This window comes from Condylostylus longicornis, unplaced genomic scaffold (assembly GCF_029603195.1).
Source record: "Condylostylus longicornis isolate FDR11 unplaced genomic scaffold, ASM2960319v2 ptg000055l, whole genome shotgun sequence".
NCBI classification, from domain to species: domain Eukaryota; kingdom Metazoa; phylum Arthropoda; class Insecta; order Diptera; family Dolichopodidae; genus Condylostylus; species Condylostylus longicornis.
The window spans coordinates 8,465,894-8,482,998 of record NW_026578024.1 but is presented as its reverse complement, the minus strand read 5'-3'; the positions used below and the strand labels follow the sequence as shown (position 1 = coordinate 8,482,998).

Below are 17,105 nucleotides of genomic sequence, written 5' to 3'. Positions count from 1 at the left end.
AAATCAAATATTACAGCTATTAAAATTAATGTTTGCTGTTTGAATTTCAATAAATCACTTTTAATGGACCGAATTAAATAAAAATTGTGTTTTTATATTTTTTTTTTTTATTTTTTTTAACGCTTCTAGTTGAATTATTTGATGTATACACCCACTAATTTTTTTATTATATTTTTTTTTGTTTTTTTATTTTTTAATTTTATGGTGAATTTTTTTTTTAATTTTTTTTTATCTGAAAATGAAAATTAATTTTAATTTAATAATATTATGTGTACGATTTTTAAATAAGGAGATTTTAATTATTAAAATCGGTCACGTAATCATCATACTAAATGTAATATCAATTAAGTATTTTTATAATTATAAAACATTTTTTTTGAAAATTTCAGTGAAAAAAAAATTTGGGCTGTATTAGATCTGTTCTTAAATTAAACATAATTCGTAATGTACCACAATATTTAAGGAACCAATTTCTCTTCTTCTTTTTTCGGACTACGTCCTGTTCTAGCACCTTTCTGGGATTGAATTGTCCTTCGCACTCGCCAGCTTCTTGGATGATGTCCAGATGGACAATAACCTTGTGGTATGTTGTTAAAGACAATTTTGACAAGCCTATTTTTATCATTTCTTTTTATATAGTTACCCCTACCACGTTCTTTCTGTCTCGACCAACGAACTACATCTTGTATATGGCACATCACATTGTTTTCTATACATAACAGAGAATTTTTATCCCATTCGTCATTCACACTTTTTGATTCTGCCTACATGATCTTATCCATTATCAAGTTGAATAAAGTCGGACTTAAACTATCGCCATGTCTTATACACAAGAACCAATTTGTTTTCAAATATTCCAACGATTTGTAAACTATTTTAGCATTAAATAATTATGTGCTTCGAATTAGACAACCATGTGCATTCATGAGTATTGTGCATTTCAACTTAAATGAAATTAAAGCTGTACGCATATGAAAAAACAAGTTAATCACAAAACAAATTCTTAAATTTATGTTGAACTCTATGTCTTCCTTCAATTGCTTCTAGTAGCATAAAAAAATATTTGAAAAAATTTTTAATTTTTAATCGAATTTTTTTATTTTATAATACTTCCTTTTATTTTATTTGAATTTTCTTTATTATACAACATTTTATATTAAATATATTGCATCTAGTATGCAAAAATTTCATTCTAAAAATATTCTAACTTTCATATTTTAATTGTCTTCAGCATAAACATATTGTCAAACAGAATTAGTTCAATATTCGATACATATGTGAATTATAAGTACAGATTTTATTTTATAGATATTTAATTTTTTGCATTTATATATGTATATATATGTATGGATGTATGTTCATACATGTATGTGTGTAGATAAAGTTAAATATGAATATTGATAAAATTTTATTTTAAAAATTTTTAAGTTAAATAAAAATTATTTGCAAATTTAAGAAATTTTCGTAGTATAACAAAAACAAAAGATAAAATTTATATAGCAGCAAGAAAAATTATTATATGTATGTAGTACAAACACTAACAATTTTCTAGCATTTCAAATAGCATGTTACATAATATTTAAAAAAAAACAAGACTAATCTTGTATTGTCTTCGGATAAAAAAAAAGCAAAACCATAAACAAAATAATTTTATATAGAGCATAAAATATTTAAAAAAAACATGAATTGCATCCTGCATATATCAAGGATAAAGTGCAATTATTGTGCTAATATAAAAGAATTGCATTATAAAAGAACAGAAGAAAGAAATGTTAAATTTTTAAAACTTATTTTTATGGTCGTGTATTTTAATGCACTCAATAACAGTACTTATTTTGTACAATTGAAATAACAATACTACACAACACTAATACGAACGCATATTTATGTATGTATGTATATTTTCATTATAAGACAATATTTTATTTTTTCTCTATATACGAGAAACACAGATCTACTTAAGAAAATTTTATGAGCATATGAATATTATACATGTATGTGTGTATAAGCACATTGTATATTTGTGTGTATTTAAAAATGTTAATACAAAAATTTTGCAAAAATTCTGCAGTTCCCTGTTTTTCAAATGCTTAATAAATTCTAATTTAATTCAATAAAGTAAAATGCTTGTTTGTAATTTTACAATCTGAACTTCAGTTTACATAAATACATTTGAACACCATAGCATTACAAAATTTATTTAAACAATAATATTTTAGGAAATAACCAAAGTTTAATAACAGATTCGTATACCCAAACTTATATAAAAGCATAAGACATTTACTAAACAAATCTGGTAATGGTAATTTTTAAAATATTTTATAAAAAAGTTTTGTCAAGCATAAAAATATGTTCAAGCTTCTGAAAGTGACACTTGTGTGGCTAATGTAATATCGTTAAAATAAAGAAAAACTTTGTCAGGAACGCAGGTTTCGTAAAAAATCGTAAAATAATGAAAATAAACAATTTCTGCTTGGATCTTATAAAAAAATTTATGGTTTTTGAAAATAAAATTTATAGTTTCTGAAAATATATTTCCGGTTGTCATAAAAAAAATTCCGAAAAACTGTAGGTATATTGCGAACACGTTGCTTGGTATACAATAAATAAAATACTTTTAATAAACTACTCTAAATTAAATTTTTAATTAAAAAAAATATCCAGAAGGTGCTGTTATTAACTTCTTAAAAATAAGTTTTTTTAAATATTCAAATTAATTTCCCGACAGACCGATTCTAACAGACCGATTTCTATTTACTTTGTACTGGCAAGCTCTTCTCTAAAAAATTAATTAAAGAAAACCTGGTTAATTATCTGAATGGAATTTATTTCTTCAGTAATAATTAATTTTTAATTTCTAGCTGACAGAAACACCGAAAATGCTATTTTAAAATTAAGCTCAAAAATCATATTCAAGTTTAAATGCGACTAAGCACACGGCCGCTTTACTTTGTAGATATCACCAAAGCACTCACTACTATTAATTACAAAATTTTGCTCTCGAAGTTGGCAGGCACTGGTTTCATAGACTTCATGTTGGATTTTCTTCTAAATTCCATCACAAATTTTACAATACTAGAACAAGTATTTTCGGTTCGAATATTAATTTAATATAAAAAAGAACGAATTTAAATTATAAAAAAGAAATTAATTTAATAAAATAAATAAAATTACATGATTTTTATTGGTTTTACAATTAAAATTAATTAAAACAAATTAAATAAATATTTTTTTTTTCAAATGAAAATTTAATCGTTTTCTTCTCATTTCATTTTTTTATTTTTTTTATTCTTAGACTATAATAGGAAAAATGTATTGTTTTTTTGTGATTTTTATTATAATTATTATCATAATGGAGAATAATTAATGAAATTTATTATAATTGACAGAATAATAGCCATTAATTATATTTAAACTAATTAATAGAATAAATATTAATTTATGATGAAAAAAAAATTTTAATAATGTATTTAATTTCATGAATTGCGTAAAATGCGTCATGTCATTTGGAAATGAAACTCCCAATAGCATTGCTTTCGCAACAGAAATTCAATTTTAATTATAAGGAAATTATATAAGGAAAATAATGTGTGCAGAGTTCAAATAAGAATATGAATATGCGTCGCGTGCAACTTATAAAAACTGTAACTTTTGTAAAATTTAATAAAATAATCTTAAAATCGAAATTTTTGTTACTGAAATTTGTCAGTATCAGCTTTATATTATGGTGTCCTTAAGATGAAACGCGTGCACATATAAATTTACAGTAGTGCACCTAAAATTATAAACATTACCCTTAGCACTATAAAAGTAGTACAATCAATTTCAACTAACCAAACATCACTGGACCGGCATTTTTATGAAATTAAATTAACACGGAAAAAAATATATGTACAGTGAAAAATATCAATTTCATGAAATTTGCATATAAAATGAAAATAATATTTTTTTCGCAAATATTTACAATTAAATTTGAATAAAAATACAAACTAAATAAAAGTTTAAACATTCATTTTTGAAACTAAAAACGTTTTGTTATTGCAATAGATTAAATCACGAGAATAGGTTGAAGTTAAATAACAAAATTGTCATTTTGATGATATTAAAAAAGCAAAATTTAATTCAGGAACCCGCAGCTATTTTTATAAATATTTGGAAAAAATTTGAATTATTAATTACCTAATCAAGATTTTAAGTTAATAGATTTGTTTACTTAGTTTTTCGCCAAATTCGGTTCTCGACCCTTGGACATCGTATTTTTGACAAAATTTTTATTATGAATGCACTTAACAATGGTGCAAAATATGGACAATGTATCGTTTATATTACAATACAACCAAAACTAACCCGAAAGCTATTCTTGCATTAAATGTTGTACCTTTTTCGTAAAATACCAAATTATAGAACAAGTTCAATTTTCGCGATAAAATACTAAAACACTGTCAAAGTCCATCAGTAAAAACATTTTCATGCCTCAATCTAATTGCATAACAATACTGATATAAATATTTAATTTACTCTAAATAATATTTTGCTGATTTTAAAATTTAAAACAAAAAACAAATATTGATAAAGTCTAAAAAATTACCATAAAATTTTAAATGAAGCGTAAACATTTTCAAATATCTTGTCAATTAATTAAAAATTGTTATTTAAATTGAATTTTATTATTATTATTAAAAAAAAATTGAAATTTTGTAGACACACGTAAACGCCTATATATATGCTATTTGCCCATCTATGTACGTGTGTGTATGTACGCGTATGCAAACATTTTTTTATAATATAAATATTAAAATTACATAAAAACTTTATTATTTTTTTTTTCCCCATAATATTTTTTATAATTTTTAATAATATTTCTTTCTTTTTTTTGTTTATAATAATTGTCATGCAATTACAATTTTCAAACAAATATTATCAGATCAATTATTGCAATTAATATTTTTTTTTTATATAAAATTTAATAAATAAGAAAAAATTTCAATAAATATACAACAATAACGAGAAAAAAAAATAAGTAGAATCTAAAATATAATTATAAAAATTAAACAAGGGTACGATATTACCTTAGTCCGATTTAAATGAATAAATAATACTACCTCGAAATCAAATTTCGAATTAGTTCTCAGGCAAATCTTACTTGTCTAACATAAAAAAGACAAAAAAACCTTTAGGGTTTTGGAGCCTAAAAATGAACATTCACGTTTGTCCGATCATGTAAAATGTGAAGGATAAAATTCTTTTAAACAAAACAAGACTTTAAATACAATTTCTTCTGCAGTTTGTTTCTTTGCTCATTCCGATTGATTAACTTTCTTTGCTGGCTTATATTTGCCGCTAAATGTATTATAAAATCTTATAATTTTACACGTAAACCAAAACTAATAGTAATAATATGACGTATACAATAATATTTGTGATAATTATTTACCCCAAAGCTGGGTATGGGTACAGTGAACGGAGTAGATTAATATGAAGTATAGTACTTTTTCTAATTATACTACATTTTGTGATGTTTAATTCTGTTATTGAAGAATTTTATCGAATTTAAAAAAATTTGTATAAAAATTTTACATAACAAGAATTTTTAAATTTAACAGCTTCGATTTAAATCAAAATATAGCTTGCATGAAATTAAATACCCTAAATAATCCAAAAATTTTAGAGGGAATTTCACTAAAACGTTATTATATCAAAAAAATTTTATTAAAGATCTTCGAAATTTCAAAAAATTATTTTAAGGATTGCAATTATTTATTTCCAGACAATTAATTCAAACCTTTTAACTTATCAGGGGTGTTTATATAGAGCTTGAATGTGTGATTTAAGTGCCAACTAAAATATTAAGTAATACTTGGTCAGTTTATACGAAATCGTATTCATAAGTAGCCTTATTCCTATATTGCTATCCATATTATTTTGGAAGAAAAATTAAAAATATTAAACAACCAAATATAATTTTTGTAAAATGGCTTTCCATATACTTTTATTGTAATAATTATAAATTAATAAAAATATAATTTTATAAATTAAATTTTAATGACACTCACTTTGTACAATATTTTTCTTTGTATCAAAATCGAAGTTAACATTGGTTTTTAAAAGTTGAAACATTGATTTTTAATTTCATTCAAATTAATTATAATTGTTTGAACATAAAAATGAACGTATTTATGTATATTATGCATGTATGTACAAAGTTATATAGTCAGACACGGTACCTACATACATACATAAATATAAAATTTTTATCATTACATAATTTCAATAAATAATAAATAAATGAGAATTTCATTTATAAATTCATTTTATGTACATGTGTGTACGTACACATACTGTATATATGTACATATATATTGATTTGTATACAGCTATTATAATTTTGTTTTTATTTTTATTACCAATTTACAAATTAATAAAAATTTTGTTAATTAAAAAATGTTTGTATGCATAAAATACAAAAGATAAAATCAATGCTGTACTCTTAATTGTCTTTATATGCGTTAACATAGTTGTACACAATATTGTTGAAAACTTTGTTTGACAACAGTGTTTACACACAGCTAGACCCTCATAAATAAAAATCTACACATACATATATATTTACGTTCATATTGTGCACGTACATTTTTTATCTTAAAAAAATCTGAACCCATTAAAATAAATTTTGAATACGGCCATCCTTAAATTTTGTAGATAATTTAAAACAACAATATAAATTTAAATCATAACCAAATTTAATTCAAATTTATGCGAATAAACTTAAATTTTACTACATTAAATTTATAAATTAATTCACTTTTAATAATTGTTTGTTTATGAGACTATCTTTAATGAAGTGTAAAATTAATCTGAGATGCACCACAAACAAATTCTATAAGAATTATAATTTACTTATAAATTGTAAACTAATATTAGCCCGAATAATTTTCAAACGCGTATACACGTATAATTCATATCTCCTATAAGTAAGAAATTTTATTAATAAATGGTCTAATTTTGGATAGCATATTTTGCTAAAGAAATTTATGCAATTATTTTAAAATAATTTTGTTGAATGTTGCGAATATTTAAATTTTCTATGTAAATATTTTTCCATTTATTATTATTAATAATATTTTATATCATATACAATATAGTGTACATTATATATAAATAATAAACACAATATATTAATTTACATTTTTGAAATTATTATAATTACAAAAATTACTATGTACTCAACATATACATACGTATTTGTATGACCGTGTATAAGTTCTTTATTGTTATAGCATAATTATTTGAAAAACGTATTTAAATGCAACATTGTGTTTGTGCATATAGAAAATTTGCATTAAATTTAAATTAGGCAATTAAAATTATAAATTATTTAATAGATTATTTAATAATTTAAAAAATAAAGATAGAAAAAATATGGAGAGGACTGCATTGACCCTACAATTGAAGGATTATTAAATGGTTCTATTAGTTGCAACTAAAATTACTTTCCGAAGAATGATAGGTTCTTGAATGAAGAATGAAGTCTACTTGGTAAAAACTGTAAAATAAATGCTACTGCTAAAATATTTCTTCTGCAATAATGTAAAACAGTGACCTTATTACTATTATCACTCATGCATATTATACATTCGAAAAGTTGTGTAATCGAACAAATCTCCCGATTACAGCCAAGCCGAAATAAGGTTCCCTTTATTAGAGCTAAAACCAATTTATAAATATTTAATAGATTTAGCCGAATTAGTATTTTAGTTACCTGAGGGAAGGAGATTGACAGATAGAGGGGTATTTTTGTTTGTTTATAATTGCATTTTCGCAATCAACATTGAAGTAAAATTAATTTCTACAACATTTCTACACGGTATAAAAAATTGTATTGCAACAGATAAAATTCCGTCATCTTCAACTTCAAATTAAATAAAATTCTTCCTTCATAAAAAACTGCTTCCACTTGGAATATACTTAAAATTAGGTACCGAGCAAGACTGTGTATTCATGTTTACATATTGAGATCTACATTTTTTTACCTTACAACAAAATTGGTAAATTTAATTTCCTTATCAGCAACAAAACCATTTAATTGTAAAAACAATTTGCTTGTCCATTTACATTCTGATATTTTGTTATATACATATGTATATCCATAATAGACCCATGAATAATCAATTTTAACAAAAACAAAACCCGGTATTCAAGGTTCCTAAAATTTATAATATAAAAATCATTATCAAAATTGAATTGAAACAGAACAAAATTAAATTTAATTTAGATTAACATAAATTGAAAAGGTATAAGCTTCATAAACCTTCATTATAACAATTTCTTACTGTAATAAACCTTATAATTTATACATATGCATATTTTTATTTCATTTAAATTGAAAAATGTACAAAAAATAATAAAAAATTTCATATTTTCTGATAACGACAACATAATTTTTGCGCGAGAAAATAAAAAACTTTTTCTATTAAAAATATTTTTGAAAAGCAGAACTGGAACCACATAAACCAACCGCATACCCACCTGCTTGATATTTATATTCTGTTATACATATTTGTTCCTATACCCGTAGAGTTACTTATAGCCATACTTTAGACACGTTACAATCGTATATGCTAATTTTAAAAATTAACGTTACATTCACATTTTATTTTACTGTTATGAAATATTCTGTGGAAAACCTCCTTCTGGCCATTATTTTAGCATCAAAAAAATAACGAAACAAAAAAATGGAAAGCAAAGATAAAATTTTTAAATCTCCATTTTCTATAACACAAAAAAAAAAAAAAATCTAAATCGGTGAAAGGATTTTTTTTAACATAAAATGAAATTGAAAATAAAAATAAAGGGAATTTAAAAATATTGATGGAAAGAAAAGCACAATTAATCTCACTGTTAGACTGTCCTAAGTTTAAAAAAAAACCAATTCATTACAATAATTGTAATAAAGATGCTTTTAGTTAGCATACCTAGGCAAATGTAAATTTGGGACACAGTAAACTTTCGCTGTATGTCGTCCGAATTCTCTAAAAGTTTCCTGAAAATTCCCTGAAAATTCACCAGTTAGTTTCAGTAATATTCGGAACTCAAATATTAAGTTTAAGAAATTCCAGATACGGTAAGAAATGCAAAATCGGCTCCTTGTTCGGTTTGCGAGGCCCAATTTTTCCAAAAACTTTATAGGTCCATTGTTTTAACACCCCGAATTGAAATATTAAATTTAAAGGAAACTATACATCAAAATTGATTTAATGAGCTTGAGAAACACGTGTTCACACACAGACCGATAGACGGAAAGACTGACTGACCGGCAGATCGACATACCGACATTTCTCTAAAAATAGTTTATTAACACTTCCCTAGTATAGAGAAAGGCATTTCTACCGAAAACTTCATATGTGAAATTTGGTGCCATCACATAATCTCTTTTATTGTATAATGCGGTCGGCCAAAAAAACATCTACTTACAGCAAATTTCGAGGCATATTTAAAACACTTTTTTACCAACAGTATCTATTACTATAATTGTTTCTATAGCTTTAAACTGTTTTACATAAAAAAGACCGACTGAAATCCAAAAATATCACAAAAAATTTACTAAAAAATTAAAATCAACTAGAATGGTAGAACAATACTTTTACGTACAAAGTCTTGGTATTTTTATTTTACCTTCTCTTTTCATATTATTTATATAATATGTGTAGATGTTATATACTAACATATAATATGTATGTAATTTTGCATACAGAATAATATAATATTATTACCCCCTCCAGAATATATTCACAATCACTTCCTTCCGAGCCATATGACATGAATGAATTTAATGTGAATTTTATGTGTACTAAATGAAGCATGATAGATGCCAGGTGAATGCTATTTTCTCTTGTGTTTTTTATTTTAAAATTCAAATGCACACATGTATCTATGTACATGATTTGGACTTTATTTAATAGTGATTCTGTGTACATACACATGGTTACGTAAAATCTAAATGATGATATAGAAATGAAAATAATATTATGATTTTTTTTCTTTAACAAAATGTAAAATAATTTTGTTTAAAATTAAAATAAATTGTTTTAAAATTTGAAATTTTTTTTTTGTAGGCTTTACTCTTCTATAATTTCAATATAATTATAATGTGAGAGGATTTAAAACGGTTTTTGTATATACATACAATATGGTATTGAAAGGATTTAAAAGGTATGTATTTCAGGAAGTATTATTATACAGGGTGTGTGAACGATGCATTTTTTGAAGCACATTTAACACGTTTTATTGGCAAATTATGAGAGACCCAATATATTATATGGGTTCACTTTTAGGTCTGATAGTAGCGCAAAAATTAAAAAAAAAATAAGATAAATTTTTTAGAAATTTCAAATTTTTAAAAAAAATTTCGAAGCTTCTTAAGAATTATGACTCAAATCTAATAGATTGTGCGACCGAAAACAAAAAGCAATTAAGTACCTTTAGAACAATACCTCAATGGTTACTCTGTGTAGCATAGTTCCGAACTTATAAGCTTTCATTTATATGCCGGAAAAATCTGGTAGTTTTTTCTTACAGGCTGTAACTTGAAAATGAGTATATCTGCACGATATTTTGCTGAAAATTATTTAAAGAATCATACCTGAAATTATTTGCAAACCTTACACAAAACACCCTGTATATGTAGCTAAATAATTTTACAAAAGTGAACCATGAAATTAATCTCTAAAAGATTTATACTCACCAGATAATTACAATTGAGTTTTCAAAAATGATAATGCAGATTCAATATTGTATATTGTGATTTTTGTATTTAAATATTTTAGAATTTTGTTATACATTTGGACTTAGATAATAAAGAATTGACAGTAATGAACTTTCTAATTTCAATAGCTTCATTAACCTTAATTTATTCTATTCATTTAGTTACCTTAAAAATGATTTAAAATAAAAGTTGTTCAAATAGTTGTAAATTAATTTTAATGGCACCATAATAGATTGGTAAAATTTCTTACTCTTCTACAAAATTTTCAGTTTTTATATCACAAGTTTTTAAAACTTTTTCTATAATAATCTATATAATATGATTTTTAATTTAATTTAAAAGTTGATTATATTATTTTTGTATAGTTTGGGAAGTTCTTAAAATAAATCAAAATTAAATGTTTTTTTTTTCAAAAGGGGGCATTAAAAATTCATTTTTATCTCTTCTACTTTCGATAATTAACCCAAATACGAAATGGGTTTTTTATATAATAATTAATTTCGTACTTTGAAATTGAATTCAACGTAAATGCATCCTTAGACCTTAGTTATGTATAAAGGAAATAACTATTTGATTTTTTAGTCTATAATGTTATTTTCAAAATATATATACAAAAGTAAATACTTTAATAGTTGAAAAGTTTCCCATTTTCTATGTTATTTAAATAAAATTTAATAATTAAAAGAAACTCCCACACTTATTTCCCTTTTTTGAATATATAAAAGAAGTGCTCCTTCAAATATCATTTCTTAAAATTCAAATATTTTTCCAACTATAATTACCTATACTTTATATTTTAAATAGAGAAAACTTTTTATTAATTTTTAAAATAGAAAATTATGGAGAAAAATTTGTTTGAAATATGCACCCTTTCAGACCGGAATTATGTAGTTTTGAAAAGGGAAAGAAATTTTGTTAAAAGAAATTTAATTCTCTAAAAATTAAATTCAACATTTAAGTAATTATTTTAAAAATTTTTTGTAATTTAACACTTTTTTTTCAAAAATAAATAGATTAGACAATAAAAATATTAAATTTTGATTATGAGAATTTTTGATTATATTTATATTCTATTTTGAGACTGAAACCGCTTCTACTTCAATCCGGAATTTTGTTTTGAAAATAGTCTCATATTTACGAGTAATATCAATCAAAGTTTCAAACCATTTCAATATAAAATTTATAAACCACAATTTTAAATTTATTGTCATATTATATTAATTTATATAAATTGTTATATGAACTATTATATAAAGTCGCATTGTAATATTATAAAAATATTACATAATATTATTAAATAACTTGAGGGCGCTATTAAGAAAAATAGTCGAATTTTTTTACCATATCGAATTTTTCACCTTAATACGAGAAGTCTTGCTACAGGAAAAAATTATATTATTTTTTTCATAGAGGATCTTATCCGATATTTAGATTTTGACAGGATTAAGAAGTAAAGCAGTAAGTTTAAGTGAATCAGCACCCTTTATTTGGTCTTCAACAAATTAATAATTACCTGCGGTTGTTGTCTTAGCTATACACTTCATTAAAATGGTACAAAAATTCAACATTTATTATATTCAAAAATTACAATTCAATATTGTATTTCTATGCTCGTACATTTGAAAATTAGAGTGCGTATATTTCAAATTTGGAATATAATTCTTTAGTGATTTTAATAAATTTTTTTTATCATCGATGAAATAAATGAAATCGACATTTTGAGACAAAAAAATTCATATTGAAATAACAAAAAATTTCAAGCGAGATATTAACCTTTCATGTCGTCACCATTCAAGTCGTGTATATTAATTAAAAGTTATATACAAGATACTTCGCGACTAACACATTATTCAATTCGAGAAAATTTAATCCTCGACGTCTTCATACCAAACAAAGTAAAAAACAAAAATCTAAATTCGCGTAAATTTTAACTCATTCTTTTCATTTTTTTCCCACGTGCCCCTCTTTTATATTAGACTATCATATAGTCAAGTACATTTAAACACACCTATAAAAAATGAAAACTAAAAAAAGAGCATGTTAAAGGCATGGATACAAAAAAAAGCCAAAATCAAGTGACAAACATTACCACTTCATACAAGCTATTAAAATTTTTTTGTTTTTGTTATTTTTTCTTTTACATTTTTTTCTCTAAGTATTTCTGTCCATTTTATACGGTTGAAACCATAAAATGATACGTGGTTATTTAAATTTTTAGTATGCGACCTTAGTTTTATTAGCATACTTAAACTTATTCTTAGATTTTTTTTTTTTACACAAAATTACAAAATTTTAGTATTTTGAAGTCATACCAGAAGAAAGAAAAAATGTGTTTTGGCACCCATTTCAAAAAAAAAAAACAACAAGTATAAGAGAAGAATTTATTTTAATAGTGGAAAAAAGAAAATTGGGAAAAGAACCTATGAATTTATTATGCAATCATTGTGGAAAATATACAAATAAATATATTTAATATTCTGCGGTTACATAAGGACTCTAAAATCGTCATATTCCATTTAATTCTTTGAAAATGATGTACGAATAGTGAAGAATATAAATTTTTTTTAAATATTATATAAATAATATGTTCGTGAACTATTTATGAGACAAGTGTTTTATAAAACGTGGAGATTAGGTATAAAAGTAGTATTTGGTTTGATTTGACATGGATTTGTTTTTCCAGACTAAATCACTTCCAGATTAACTGACTCATTTTCTTTTATTTGCAAAAATTATTTCATAATTTAAATTAGAACATATTTTTAAATGCATATATTTACAATCAAACATGTTCGAACCCTGATAGACATAACACATTAGTTGTTTTAAAAAATTATATTTACGTGTTCCCATGTTTTCAAAAAAACTGACAAATTGAACAAATTTTACTGTATCCAATCCATTTTGTATGGTTCTTGTTTGATGCAAAACAAATAAAAGTTTTGTATGAACAAATTGTATAACAAACATTTAGTATGATTTCAAAATATATTGAAGAGTAATATTAAAAATGTTCAAATTTATTATAATATACGTAATATACGGGTATTTTCTTTAATTTAGTTCTAATGTGGAATTTAGTGAATTCCACAAATAAAACAAATATAAGATTACAGATTTTCTTAACCACTTTATTATTAGGTTATTATATATGTTCTATTCATGATGTCAGTTCAACATTCAGTTTGTATCGCAATAAGTATATTCACAAAATATTAAAATTTAAATAAATCACAATTATCCAGAATAACCGGGAAAATTATTCGAACACAAACCAACTTAATCACTCGCTGCTAATAAATCATACATGTATGTACAAACTTTGTATTCAAAGATTATAATATATTATACATAAATATAATACTCGTATATTATATAGGTTGTATATCAAAGGAGTAATTTTAAAAATTTATATTTAAGTAGAAAAATGGAGGAAAAGAAAATTCTTAAATAGTTAAATTTTTGCCTAAACATAAATAAAAATCTCTAACAAATCCTTGACAAATTATACATGTATGTACATACATGTTCATGTATAAAATTCCATTTCCACAAAACCAACACCAATGAACTTTAAACCATATTATCACCATTTTTACCATATTTACCATTATTATAACATATAGGCATTCTATATAAGAAAAAAGCAAAGCATATTATTTTTTTTGTTGTTTTCTACTTTTTACTTGAATAAAACTGGTGAAAAAGAGACCAAATTGTTGTTTGAGATGCCCCTAGGGGACACTTTTACAAAAGACTTCCTTTTGTGCACTTAAACATTTTTATTACTTTGCTTTATATTTTTGAGTTTTGCTCTTTTTTTTTTTTAAATTGTTTTGATTTTATTGTGTTTTTTTTTTATTCTTTATTTTTTCACTATTTAAGGATTTTCACATCGAAAAAAAATGAATTTTTTTTTTTTCATTTTTGCTTTATTTTTTTTTTTTTGTTTTGTTGTTTTCGTTCATAATTTTCCCCATTAGGCAAGTCTTTGATGCCATTTTTAATCTTTTCCTCTTTTTAACTACAATTTTTTAATGTGTCCTCTATGACAATTTGTCATCGCAATTATTGTTGAAATTATGTAATTACAAGAGGGAAAAAAGTATCCATACTTTATTATGTGTTCCTTTGTATTTTGTTTTTTCTTTGTGCTGTTTGCTTTTCTTTTTTATTTGCTTATTTTAAAGTTTTAAAAGCAGTGGTGTGGTCTTAGTGTATAAGTTTTATACATAAATATTAGTGAATTGAACTTATGTAATATTAAAACTTGCACTATTTCGAAGCATTAGTGTATAATGATTTCGAAAACCATAAAATGCTTGCAGTTCTCTAATGCATTTTAGCAAGGATAGCTCTAAAATTGCTCACTTTATAGTTGGTTATTTAATATAATCGACTAAAATGAATAATCACGCAAATAATAATGAATTTTGTCGGATATTTTTTAATCAAAAGTTGTAATTGAAGATATAGTTCTGATTCCAATCTTGCCACTTTGCTACAAATACGCCGAATTTGCTCAATTTTAAAATTTTTAATGAGTTCTAGCTTTCTGACGATGATTGTATGATAATTTTCAAATTCCATTCATGTTTTTACTCCAAATCGCGCAGCTAATCTTAATATACAAACGCATTAATTAAGACGAAAACTTAAATAGTGTACAAGTTTTACATAACAATCAAACAAATAGTTGCCATTAAAAATCTGAAATGCTAAAATACACTTAATTTTATTTTCTCGCTTTATTTAAATTTCAACAACTAAAACAGGACTTGTAAAAATTACATAAAATTCGTTATAAACCAAAACTCACTTTTCGCCAACAATCACTTTTTAAATTTTTACATCACTGATTGAAAATCAATTATCACTTGCTGTAGGATACAAAAATAAACAAAATAAAAATTGCATTACATTTACAAAAAAAACAAAAAAAAAATGTAAAAAAAGAGAGAGAGAGAAAAAGGACAATTTGTTGACCTACGTGAATGAGTGCTGAATGTGCACTTGCCACTCATTTATCCACTCTCTTACTGACTTTTTCATATTTTAAAGTATAAAAAAATGTTGACTTTTGATAAAATATTGCATTTATGAAAATTTTCCTCTTAAAGAATTTTCCACCCTCTGCGTTACATAAAGTGATGAAAAGTGTATATTTAAACAATAAAAGAAAAGTACAATTATTTTAAATTTTTTCTGTTTCTTTTTTTGTTTTTTTATTATTTCTCCCTTTAATCTATTCTGATTCTGTTACATTAAGGATTTTGAGAACAATTGCACTCTAATAAAGGAGTGTCATTTATAATTTGTTTACTTGTTTTTGTTATTTTTCGTATATAGCAATTTTTTTTTTTAATTTTAAAAAATTTATTTAATATGTTTAAAATATTGTAGAAATGGTGGTGCTCTATAGGTAAAAAAAAATTTAAAACAAGTTGATTGCAATAATTTAAATTTTAAATCTCACAAGTATAGAGAAAATAAAGTTGGGTCAAACCAATGGTTTGTATTGTAGCACTTTTCCCTTCAACAAATGAAAATTTTGCTTTTAAATACAGTCTATGTAGTCTATGTACCTATCACACTATTAAAATTATTTTCATTCATATACAAAACTATTTCTAGGGTTGCATATATTTAGGATGAATGATTTATGCAGTCTTTGAAATAAAGCAAAAATTAATATAAAGTGGGGTTAACATAATGCTCGATTTTAAGGTTTAATTTTGTGAGTTAAAAAAAATAAATATATTTTTTTTTATTTCATGGAATTTACTGTTAACTTTTTGCGTTAATAGAAATTTGAAAAAGCTTGCGGTTTCAGAAATATAAGGTATCAAAAATTCAAATTTTACAAATTTCAAGAGGCGATAACTTGAGAGGGGGTGGAGATGGAAAAAAATTTTCTTCTAGCGAAATGAACTATTTGATAATGTCTAAAAGCTCCTAAAATTTCAAGCTTCTACAGGCTGTAGTTTGGAAAAAAAACTACATCAAAAATTTGCAAAAAAAGGACTTTAGATAACGGTAAATTTGAACGGCCATTTTGTTTTTCTAAAGTTTAAATGTAGTATGCTGCGCTAGGGGAAGCAAGCCGCTGCTTTTCTGCGTTTGCAAAATTTCAAAAATACTTATGGTTTCATTGCAACAAATAGTTAAATAAAGTTGGGTCAAACCAATGGTTTGTATTGTAGCACTTTTCCCTTCAACAAGTGAAAATTCTGCTTTTAAATACAGTCTATGTATACCTATCACACTATAAAAATTATTTTCATTCATATACAAAACTATTACTAGGATTGCATATATTTAGGATGACGCATATATGCAGTCT

General features: G+C 24.0%; 1 protein-coding gene across 1 annotated transcript in view; it reads right to left on the bottom strand.

Moving 5' to 3' along the window:
- Nucleotides 1–295: 295 nt before the first annotated feature.
- Nucleotides 296–17,105, bottom strand: part of LOC129611984 (uncharacterized) — a 72,458-nt gene continuing 55,648 nt past the window's right edge. The window contains exons 2-3 of the mRNA XM_055525423.1: nt 468–709; nt 296–328 (exon numbers count right to left, since the gene is read on the bottom strand). Coding sequence (XP_055381398.1) covers nt 296–328; nt 468–709 — 275 coding nt within the window. The remainder of the gene's footprint in view (nt 329–467; nt 710–17,105) is intronic.